General features: G+C 45.8%; 1 protein-coding gene across 2 annotated transcripts in view; it reads right to left on the bottom strand.

The window, feature by feature from the left end:
• The window catches only part of SRSF6 (serine and arginine rich splicing factor 6), a 47043-nt gene extending 37947 nt beyond the window's left edge, over nucleotides 1-9096 (bottom strand). The window contains exon 1 of one of the 2 annotated variants that reach the window (XM_029613704.1): nucleotides 8795-9096. In XM_029613704.1, the coding sequence (XP_029469564.1) occupies nucleotides 8795-8901 (107 nt within the window). In that variant the 5' untranslated portion in view covers nucleotides 8902-9096. The remainder of the gene's footprint in view (nucleotides 1-8794) is intronic. The other variant, XM_029613703.1, reaches the window with a different exon arrangement.
• Nucleotides 9097-12483: the final 3387 nt, after the last annotated feature.

Here is a 12483-nt window from a genome sequence, read left to right as displayed (position 1 = left end):
TAAGACTACCAAAGGAACCGGCAAACACATGGGAGGCCAAAGGTGTTTCACTTCCTTCAAGAATCTAGCCACATCAGAATGGGACGATCAAGAGACACCATTCACTGTGCCTCAAAACATGCAAGAGCCACAACCTGAACCTTCAAGGAATTAAGGGCTAAGCCTTTAGTCAACCCATCCTGCACAAAAATCCAGAATAAGCAGGATCTTAACTGAACGAGGAAGACCACTCTCCTCACACCAGGCCTCAGACACTCTCCAAACCCACCCATATGCTAGAGAAGTGGAGAACTTATGATCACAGAGTAAAGTAGAAATCACCACAGAAGAATATCCACACTTCAACAAGCAAGCCCTCTCAAGGGCTAACCCGTAAGAGAACCAAGCTGAATCCGCATGAAGAACCAGCCCCTGCTGCAACAGATCCATGTGCAGCGGAAGACGAAGGGGGTTCTCTATCAGGAACCTCTGTAGATCTGCATACCATGGATGCCTGGGCCAATTTGGAGCCACCACAAGTACTAGCCCCCCCAGTAGACTTAGATTCTGCAAATGAGCCTGCCCACCAAGGGCCATGGAGAAAAGGCATAAAGTAACTCATCTTTCGGCCAGACCTGTACAAGTGTATCGATGCCCAGAGACTACAGATCTGACTGAAGCAGTGAGGAATCTTTGCACTAAGAGAAGTCACCAGCAGGTCTAGAGATGGAAGGCCCCAACAATCCACCATCAGCTGAAAAGCCTTGACTGACAACACCCATTCACTGGGGTCCAGACTCTCCCTGCTGATAAAGTCTGCTCTTACGTTGCCCTTTCGGCAATGTGGGAGGCAGAAGCCATCTATAGATGTCCTTCCGCCCATTCCATAGGTTGGTCAACTTCCTGCAATACTTGCTTAGTTCCTCCCGTTGATTGATGTAGGCCACTGTCTTCACATTGTCCAACATCATGCGGATTGCTCGACCCTGTAGTCTGTGGCTGAACATTGCAAGCATGCCAACTGAACCACCCAGGCTTCCAGGTGATTGATGTTTCAGGGGGCCTCTTAGGTCATCCTACTTTCCTGGGCCGTCCGTGCCTGACATAACCCTGGAGACTCACATCTGTCATGAGAACCAACCAGGTTGGGGAGGACAAGGACACTCCCCTTCTCAGGTGGCCCTCCTGCAACCACCACTGGAGGCAACAGATTTCCACTGGCAAGTAGAGACTAACCAAATAGTCCTGATGCTGCGGGTTCCAACAAGACAGCAGTGATCATTGAAGAGGCCGCATAAGCGCTGTCTCCAACGGCATGACTTCCAGAGTAGCCTCAAACCAAGCACCTATAGATAGCACCACACCGGGCATATAGTATTCACCAACTGACGTACCTAGGGCATCAACTTTTGGATCCGTGCGTCCAGCAGAAAAATCTTGCCCAGTCTCGTATCAAAGTGCGCTCCCAGATACTCAATGATTGAGAAGGTTGAAGACTGCTCTTGGCCAGTTTAACCACTCAGCCAAGCTCCTGCAGCAAGATCACCTTGTAGGTCACCAGGTTGTGCTCTTTCAAAGTCTTGGCCCAAATCAGTCAGTTGATCAAGAATGGGTTCAACAGGATCCAATCTCTTCTCAATGGCACTGATAAGACTATAACCTTGGAAAACATTCTGGGGGGCAGTGGCCAGACCAAAGGAAAGGAGCAGAAAACAAGCCTTTAAGGGCTGCAGCTGCAAAGGAGGCACATGCATGCCCCCCCCCCCTCACTCTTGCCCATTGGGGAGGGGGGCAGATCTTCTGCACACCCCTGTGGTTCTAGAATGGCCAGTTACTGAAGGAGAAAGCAGAATTACTTACCTGTAACAGGTGTTCTCCTAGGGCGGTAGGTTAGTCCTCACATGTGGGTGACAGACAGAACCTAGCACAGAAAACTTGTCAAAGTTTCTAGAACTCTGACCAAGCGCACTGAGCATGCCACTATCCATACAGGGCCCTTCTTCAGTCTCGTAGCAATTATGACAAAGACAATAAACCCAGGAGAAACCAAACTCTGCGGGGTGGCGGGCAGGTTTGCAAGGACTAACAACCTGCGGTCCTAGGAGAACCCCTGTTACAGGTAAGCAATTCTTTCTTCTACGACAAGCAGAATGGTAGTCCTCACATGTGGGTAAATACCTAGCTGCAGGCTGCTCCTATATAAAAACACCACAAAGGCAGCATTTAACTAGGTGCAAACAGGCACAAATAGTGTTGTTGGAACAAAGGGAGTCAGGCCCTTTTTTGGGGTTCAGGCTAAGGCAGGAAGAGTTGGATTTAGTTACTGAAAAGATCATGAAAGACAGACTGATCGAAATGGCTGTCACATCAGCTTTCCCTGTCTAAGCAGTAATATGAAGCAAAGGTGTGGAGGGAACTACATATCACAGCACTGCAAATCTCGTCCACGGGAGGTTAGGATTGCGCAGCTTGCCCCGTTCCTGCGTTGTCCAGGGATATTCCCAGATGAATTGACTCCCTCAGGGAGAGATCTTGCAGGAGAGGAAACCGGATTTGCCGAGGCCAATAGGGTGCGATGAGAATCATGGTTCCCTGGTCCTGCCGGAGTTTCAGAAGAGTCTGACACGAAGGGAAGCAGAGGATAGGCTCATAAGAGGCCCCTGCCCAGTGACAGAGAATGTCTGATGACTGTGCCATCCACCTAGTCGAGGGAGCAGAACAGATCCACTTTCTTGCTGTTGGGAGAAGCAAAGAGGTCCATATCTGGGGTCCCCCAAAGATGGAAGATTCGATCCATTACCTCCTGCTTCAGAGACTTGTGCAGGCGGAAAGCCCGACTCAAGCTGTCTGCCATTTTCTCTTGCCCTGGCAAGTACATGTTTCAAAGATGCCCTGGGACAGGGCCCACGACCATATCTGGACCACCTCCTGACAGAAGAGGCAGGATCCCATGCCCCCCCCCGTTTGTTCAGATACCACACCACTACCTGACTGTTGGTGTTGACCAGACTATCCCAAAACACTCAAAGGGCATATCAGATCTCCGTAGTTTCAGGAAGTTTATCTAACAATGTGCTTCCTGTGGCAACCAAAAAACCTGGGTGTGAAGATCCCAGACATGGGCGCGCCAGCCCTGGTGGGAAACATCTGTGGAGAGTACAACCTGAGCAGGAGAAGACTAAAACAGAACCCGCACCTTCAAATTAGACAGAGTCATCCACTACGAAAAGGAGTCCCAAAGTGGCAGAGTGGCTCAGATGCACACAAAGATTCACGAGTGACCTGAAACCACAGAGATCGCAGGGTCCACTGTGCTCTATGCATGTGTAGGCAAGCAAAGGAAACATGGACTGTCAAAGCCATATGCCCCAAGAGGTACAACATATCGTGTGCCGTGACCCGGGGACTTAAGAAATTGTACTTGCAAACAAAGCTAAGGTGACTGCTCGATCCTGGGGCAAAAACGCCCAAGCCTGAGACATGTCAAGCCTGGCCTCGAAGACCAGTTATGGTTTCAGGACAAGATGGGACTGAGTAGTTGCTCAGAAAACCCAAGGTCTCCAGACACGAAGAGTGGCTTCCAAGGACTGCAGTGTCCCCTGCCTGGAAGGGCTCTTAGTGAGCTAGTCATCCAGGTAGGGAAAAACCTGCACAAGCAGCTGCCTCAGATAGGCCTCCGCCCACTACTACGAAGTAGTTGGTGAAGACCCGGGGGAGCAGATGCCAACCCAAAGGGCAGCACAAGGTACTGAAAATGCATCCTGGCCACCACAAACCTGAGATACTTTCTATGGATGCAGGAAATTTCGATGTGGGCTTATGCATCTTTGAAATCAAGGAAGCAAAGCCAATCACCCTTTCGCAGGACAGGAATAAGGGCACCTAGCGAGACCATCTTTGGGATGAGGAAATACTGGGAGCAGAAGCTGCTTCCCCAATGACTGTACAGAGGGGCTTAATGCCCTGGCTATTAAGAGGGCAGACAGCTCCTTGAGTAGTATTTCCTGGGCCACTAAAAACCCCCAAGAGGGGTATGGGGACAGTCCAGAGAAAACTCCTGGAAATGCAACTGGTATCCTCGCCAGACGATGGAAAGAATCCATCGGTCGGTGATGATAGTCATCCACCAGTCCACAAAAGATCACAGCTGTTCCCCGACCGGAGGGTCTGCCGCCACGGGCACAACTGCATGGCTTATGCTCCCTCGCAGCCGATCAAAACCCTGTGGCAGGATTAGGCTGATGTGCTGGATGAGGCCTAGAGATGCATGCCTGTCTAGGGTGAGACCTCAGACCAGGCCATCGAGACCATACTCTACTAGCTGGAGGGTACTTCCTTGGCCACTAAAGAGGGCACAGAGGCTCCTGCCTGGAAGACTTTTTGCCCAAGGATTGTGGATCGAAAGTGCTAGCTGAAAGGTGTTGCAAGGTTTCATGTTGATCTTTCAGCCAAGCTACCACCTCCTTAATATTATCTCCTAAGAGATTCTCTCCAGTGCAAGGCAAGTCCGCGATACGGTCCTGAATCTCCGGCTGGAAGTCAGAGGCTCGTAGCCAGGCCATACGACTGGCACCAATGCCCACTGCAGCTATTCTGACCACAGTCTCAAAGACATCATATGCAGACCACACTTCATGCTTGTCGCATTCAAAACCTTGCTGCACAACCTTCAGAAAATCCTCCTGTAGCTGTTTAAGGTGGCAGTCTACCAGGTCCTGAACCTGCTTCCAGAGGTTTCTGGAATTGCCCCAAGGCATCTAGGGCTCTCTGTTCACACCCCGGAGGAGCCAAGTTGTGGGTGCGGGACCTCAACATTTAGGGCGGACTCCACAACCACAGACTGTTGAGGAAGCTGATGCTGCTCATAACCAGTGGCAGGCTGAACCAGATATACCTCATCTGTTTTCCAGTTAACCAGAGGAACAAATAGGCTGTTCCCTGAGGCAGACAAACAGTTCCCTGAAAATGTTGTGGACTAAGCCTGCCCCATTTCCTTTGGAGCATCAACACATTGAAGGGCCTCCAGCATCTTGTGCTGGGAGTTTTCTTCCATCAGGAGCTGGAAGGGTACCGACTCCACCACGGCCCGGAAAAAACCTGCAAATGTCAGGTCCTCTGGAAGAGAGAGAGTGGCACCTCTCCCCCAGCAGGGATGGCTCAGAAGGTAGATCCCCAGACTCCTATCACTGATTCCTCAGATGAGGGAGGGCCGGTTGTTATTCCCCCACACCCACCATGCACTGAATAGCTGAACCCATCGACACCATCAATAACCCTGGTACCGGCAGAGCCTCAGGTGCTATCGGGGCTGTCTGTGCTCTCCAGACCCTCGATTGCCCCGAGCCAAGACCATGCTTTCCTGCTCCTTCACCATTGTCACTGGATGATCTTAAGTGAGGAGGATGCCCCCTATGACCTGTGGGAAGACTATCCTCGGTCCCTAACTCAATCTGGAGAACAGATAAAGATGGCAGGACAGGACCAGAACTTAATGGGTCCTCCTTGCCCCTAGGAGTTGAAGCCCCCAATGCAGATGTTGAGGGCTCAGATATCTTGATCCCAAACTTCTCCATCTTATCAAGACATGCATGGCAACCCTTGGGGGGGTGTCAGTCATCTGGGCACAAAAAGAACAGCTATGCACATAGGGCAACCCCCTCAGGCACAAAATACAGGCCTCATGGTGGTCTGTGATGGACAGTCCGGAGGCACTGGCAGAACCCAGATCACACCATCAAAAAACTGAAAACGGTTGATGGTCGGCAGCCACTGGGTGACAGCACCATCGGTGATCTACCGCAAAGAACAAGAACTCATTGCGATGCCTTCTAGGGGCCGGAGAATGATTAAGGGATCCAGCGAGAGAAGAAAACTTTGAGAGTCTTGACTAAGTTTTCCAAAATAGGAAAAAAAGCAAGAACTCCATATCCACGAGATGAATGCTCCATGGGGGGGGGGGGGGGGGGGAGAAGAGACTGAAGAGGGACCCTGCATGGACATTGGCATGCTTAGTGCGCTTGGTCAAAGTTCTAGAAACTGAAAGAAGCTTGCCATACCGGGCTCCATCTGATGACCTCACCCACATATGGACTACCATCCTGCTTGTCCTAGGAGAAACAAAGACTCCATTTGAAGCAGGATTCTGTCATTTCCACTTGATTCCCCAGGGAATTGCCATCAGTGCTGTGGGGCTCATCTCAATTATGCAGGCAAATGTAATGTTTAGCTGCTGTCCCCTGACTTCCTCAAGCAACAAACTGTACAGATTTTTGGTTTTCTGTGCTTTGCTGCAGTCACCATCAAGAGTGGTGCTCCTACAGAGCTCTCCCTGTTGCACAAACACAGATCTCCACCAACCCTGGAGAGAAAGAGCAGCAATGTACCCAAACAAATGCCCACCACTGGCTCCTCAGCCCCATTCTGCCTCTGCTGCAGGCAAAACAACCTTTAAGAGGCAGCTGGTCATCTCCAACGCAGAAGGATTACAAGAACAAATGAAAGAAAGGTAGGAAGTATCAAGACTCCCCAGCCCAAGGGAACTAGAATCGCAGAGTTTTAGAAGTCCCCTGATCAGTGCAGAGCATAAGATGCACACTCTTCCATCTACTGGAGAAAGAATACTAGCAGGCATCTAGAATGAAGTAGTTAAAAATCTGGTGTGGAATGTCCACCAGTGTACGCTTTGAAAATAGCTAGTGTTGGGAGTCTTGAGTAAGAAATTAACACTTAGTTGATTCTTGTTAGGGCCCTGTGAAACTGACTGAAGATACATTGAGTGACAAGATAAGCATATATTTTATGGTGTGATCTCATGAGCACTTTTTTTTAAGCACATTTTGATTCTCTGGGGCAGTTTTTAAGACAAATGCTACATTACATTGACAGGTATGTCATCTTCGGTCTCAAATAATTTAGTTTAAAAAAATGTTTAAATATTTATTTTTGGATTTTAAAAATTTGTTTTTCCAAAGATTAGTTTAACATTAAAGACTGCTCTGAAAAAATTAAACTTTGGAGTCTTTTCTTTTTTGGATTATTTCAATATTTAGAAATGCTGCCAGTCTAATGAATTTTTGCCATTTTGTCTGTCCTGTCTGCTTTATTTGTATTGGTTTTTAATCTATAATTTGTACAACATTTTGGGCATCCAATTTTTGACAGGTAGGTAGTATAAAAATGTTAAATACAGAAATTAAATTAGAACAATGTTTGCATAGGCTATCAGAGCTCTTTCTGCCATTGGGAGAAGCAGAACTGTAGCGCCCACTTCTTGAATCCCTCTGATACATTTAGATAATGCATTCCCCTAGGCCAGCAAAAGAGCTGAGCAACATGCCTGCCTCCTAAAAAGCTGCTGTGTGCATCAGAAAGAGGCTTGGGGTAGGAGGGCCAAAGGAACTAAAATCTACTAATCAAGAGTCGCCCCCCCCCAAAAAAAGTCCAAAGACTTTTTCAAAGATGCTTGCAGACTATATGGCTATTCTGTTTTAGAGACACCAATGTAGGGATTTGGTTCCCTCGTGGATTTAAAAAAAAAAAAACAACAAAAAAAGACCCCACAACCCACGAGTGTAGAAAAAAAACTGCATTTTCCTAAAAATATCAGTTATCAGAAAATTTGCGCCAAGTTAAACAAAAATACATCGTTACTGTCATTTCGAAAGTCTGGATCTGTGATTAGTTTCCAGAAAGGAAAAAAAAAATCATCATACGAGACAGTAAAGAAGCTGCTCTGCATCATCTACCTTTTAATTACGATTAGTTCACAGAGCTGGGCTGCAAAGCACTAAGCCTCACTATCAAAAAAGAAACGTGAAAACGTTATTTAAAAATGCGGTTTACCCAATCAAGGAGCTTACGTGAGAAGTTAAAACAAGGCCATAAGCAAGACATGTTAAAGTCTATATATTTGTATATAATCACCTCCAAAACCCAGATGCTCCCACCCTGTCCTCGGACGCTGCGGCTCATGTCAGCAGACGTCGCTGTCCTGAGCGACGTCTGCTGACATGAGCCGCAGCGTCCGAGGCCCTGTCATTACGGTCGATTCACTGGACACCAAAGCAACGCAAGTGGGCAAGGAAAGAGCAAAGCAAATTACGACGTAGCAACGCCTGCCAATCGCTCCCGTTAGGGCGGTGCTGCTCAACACCACGTGGGCCTCCCTAGGCCAAGCGGCCGCCATTTTAGGATTCCCCGTCTCCTTTCTATCCCCCCTCCCGCCCCCCCATCATCTCGGCCACGCGGTACAGCAGCCGCCGCCTGTCCTATTCCAACGAAAACAATGCGCTAGTGGCCCCGGCGGCGACAAGGAACAGCAGAGAGGCCCGCTCTTTAATGCAAATGTTGTAACGCAGGGCCCTGTCCTCATACCAACCCGTTGCAGCGCTTAATGGTGCAAAAGTAACCCCTTTCCCCTACGCCACTAAAAAAATGTTGGTGCGGGAATTTTTTTTTTTAAGCATCACAATTCACTCCGCTAGCGAACAGTTGCAACCTTCTACTACTACTATAGTTATCTCGCGGGGTAGCTCGACAGGAAGCGGAAAAGGGGAGAAAAAAAAAGAAAGATGAAAAGGGGAAAGGCTTGTGCTTGGTCTCGCGTGCAGGCCGCGAACAGGGTGGGGAGGATAGAAGTTATTTTCTTGGCACCAAGGAGCCCGATGCGCCACGGCCTTCACATTCTAGAAGGGCACGGAGGAGGAGAGGGAGGGAGGAAAAACTCGCGCCGTAGCCAGCACGCGGCAATAGCCCCCCTCCCCCGAAGAAACTCAGGCCAGCCCGTTCGGCCCCCCCACAACGGTCGCAAACGCACCCGTTCTTCAGGTCGACCTCCAGGAGCTTCCCATAGCCCCCGAAAAATCGCTGGATGTCTTTCTCGCGGACGTGATAGCCCAGCCTCCCGATGTAGACGCGCGGCATCTTGAATCGCTTGCAGTTCGCGAAACACTAATTTCCCAGGAACAGAGTCCCGGATTTTTTTTTTTTTTTTTTAAAGCTCTTTGTTGAATCTGGTCGGACACCGATTGACTCCTCCTCCTTCTTCTTCGCCGACTGCGGCCTAGAGGACACAATGGCGCGCGGCGGTCTTTAAAGGCCACGGGTAGGGAAGGGCGGGGAGGAGTGACGTACTGCTTCGTGTTTGCATCATCACGCACGGTGACGGTCGATGCGTTTGCTGGGGACCTCCCTGAGAACAATTCGTTTCTGTGAAAATTTTCTAAATTTATCTTCTTCCAAAGCACTTCAGTATGAGAGTAAAATAGTTTCCCGTTCAAAATCACATTTACAGCATTATGGCATCTTTTTATACTTAATTGTTAAGGCACAAACCTAATCAAAATGTAATGATTTTTTTTAAACTGTAAACGTGGTCAATAAGACAATATATCAAACAGCTCAACCAATAACAGTCAACATGGAAAGTCTTGCCTAACAAATCTGCTTCATTTTTTGAAGGAGTTAATAAACAGTGATAAAGGTGAACCGGTAGATGTAGTATATTTGGATTTTCAGAAGGCATTTGACAAAGTCTTCTAAGAAGACTAAAAAGTCATTGGATAAGAGGCAATGTCTTTTCGTGGATTACAAACTGGTTAAAAGACAGGAAACAAAGAGTAGGATTAAATGGTCAATTTTCTCAGTGGAAAAGGGTAAACAGTGGAGTGCCTCAGGGATCTGTACTTGGACCGGTGCTTTTCAATATATTTATAAATGATCTGGGAAGGAATACGACAAGTGAGGTTATCAAATTTGTGGATGATACAAAATTATTCAGAGTAGTTAAATCACAAGCGGATTGTGATACATTACAGGAGGATCTTGCAAGACTGGGAGATTGGGCATCCAAATGGCAGATGAAATTTAATGTGGACAAGTGCAAGATGTTGCATATAGGGAAAAATAATTCTTGCAGTAGTTACACGATGTTATGTTCCATATTAGGAGCTACCACCCAGGAAAAATATCTAGGCATCATAGTGGATATTTTGAAATCATCAGCTCAGTGTGCTGCAGCAGTCAAAAAAGCAAACAATGTTAGGAATTATTAGGAAGGGAATGGTTAATAAAATGGAAAATGACATAATGCCTCTGTATCGCTCCATGGTGAGACCGCACCTTGAATACTGTGTACAGTTCTGGTCGTCGCATCTCAAAAAAGATATAGTTGTGATGGAGAAGGTACAGAGAAGGGCAACCAAAACAATAAAGGGGATGGAACAGCTCCCCTATGAGGAAAGGCTGAAGAGGTTAGGACTGTTCAGCTTGGAGAAGAGACGGCTGAGGGGGGATATGATAGAGGTCTTTAAGATCATTAGAGGTCTTGAACGAGTAGATGTGAATCGGTTATTTACACTTTTGGAAAATAGAAGGACTAGGGGGCATTCGGTGAAGTTAGCAAGTAGCACATTTAAGACTAATCGGAGAAAATTATTTTTCACTCAACACACAATTAAGCTCTTGAATTTGTTGCCAGAGAATGTAGTTAGTGCAGTTAGTGTAGCTGGGTTCAAAAAAGGTTTGGATAAGTTCTTGGAGGAGAAGTCCATTAACTGCTATTAATCAAGTTTACTTAGGTAATAGCCACTGCTATTAATTGCATTAGTAGCATGGGATCTTCTTGGTGTTTGGATACTTGCCAGGTTCTTGTGGCCTGGTTTGGCTTCTCTTGGAAACAGGATGCTGTGCTTTATGGACCCTTGGTCTGACCCAGCATGGCAATTTCGAATGTTCTTAATAACACTGTCATCTGAATATTTGCAGAATTCCATAAATTGATCAGATGCCATACAGAGGGTAATTATCTAAGGGACAGCTGTGAGTAAAACAGTGTTTTATACATGTAAAATTTCCTGAAAATGTTCTTACAGTTTGTGTGATTGTGGTAATTCCAGTGGGACAATTTTCAAAAGGGAAAATAACGTGCATATTTATATTCATACTTTCACTTTCAAAATTGGAGTAACTTATATGTGTATTGCCATTTAATTTATGTAGGCTGTTAAAACATTTAGTTCAGGATGCCTGCAGCACTACTTAGCTGAATATTAGGACTTAACCTGGCTATGTAATAGTGGCTGAATATCGGGCCCTACTGAATGGTTGCCACTTAGCCATTCCGCTGAATATGTGGGCTAAGTTAGGCAAATGATGAGTTTATCCAGCTAACCAGCCAAGCCTCATAGCAGCTCAATATCTACCTCAATAAGTATAATAGACTGGGACTATTAAATACAGAAAGAAGATTTTACACTGAAAACCAAAGCTAATTGGAACCCAGATACTTCTGAAAATAAAATGGAAGGATTTTAGCGGTGAAGTATTTTTCCCTCTCTATAAGAGAGAAGCCCACAACATCTACTGTTCCATATGTTATACGGTTCCATGTAAAGCTCCGCTATCTGTTGAGCAGTTCTTCGTTTTATGTAAACCGGAGTGATTTGTAGTCCCTACTAGAACTTCGGTATATAAAAATTAAAAATAAATAAATAAATAAATAAATCTATGATATTTAGATTGTAAGCCCTCTAGGGATAGTGAAATACCTGAATGTAATCTGCTTTGAAGTGCTAAAAAGCAGAATATAAAAAATACATATATAAATAGAGGTCCATTTTCCTTTTTTTATACAGCATATAGTTCAGAGTTCTACTAGTCACATTAGCTCAAAAGAAAACTGGGTTCTTTGCGGGTCTCCTACATACTCATATTCTTATTTTTTTGACGTGGCAGTTTTCTGCTACTGCTTTTTGCTCTTTGACCTTTGAAAGCTGTCCTTTACTGGGCCTATAGTGTAATGAACCGTCTTATGCAATTAAACTGGCAATATTTTGCCCATTCATATTATATTGCTTAAAAAGATACAACTTATAACAATTGCTTTTTATATTCGAGTAGCAATTTCAGCTTAAGTTTCCATATATTTGGTGTTAAAAATTTATTATTCCTTTCCCTGTTGAGATTATGGAAGAAATAATAAAAATAAGTGGAAATAAAAGGTGGCCACTCATTTTATTATTGTAAACAAGAAAAGTAGTTTAGGTGCTCTATTTGAAAACAAAGGCATCTCAGAACAATTTGTTTCATTTTGCTGGAACCACAAAACAAAAGAAAAGTCAAAATTTTCATTTTTTTTTAGTTTCGTGTTAGTGCACACTAAGTTCCGTTAAAGCACACTAACTACAAAATTAGGGGAACCCCCCCCCTCAATGAACCATTTTAAAAATGAAATAAAGCAAAAAACAACACGAAAGGAATACAACACAAAGAAAACCCACTGCAGAACCCTACACAATAGCAAGCAGTGTTTTGTGAGGATCCATGCATGGGGTTTCAGAGTTGCCCCGAGACTCGACAATGATCAGGCATGAACGAGTAGTGGAAGCTCTGGCTCAAGGCTAAATTATTGTAGCTTGGCAAGACTGGATGCGACTGATAGAATGTGATATATTGTGAAGCTGTATGGGTATTCAGGCTAGAATCATAGAAAGACTGCAGTAAGCA

Source organism: Rhinatrema bivittatum, chromosome 8, assembly GCF_901001135.1.
Source record: "Rhinatrema bivittatum chromosome 8, aRhiBiv1.1, whole genome shotgun sequence".
NCBI lineage: Eukaryota > Metazoa > Chordata > Amphibia > Gymnophiona > Rhinatrematidae > Rhinatrema > Rhinatrema bivittatum.
This window is presented reverse-complemented; position numbering and strand designations above follow the sequence as displayed.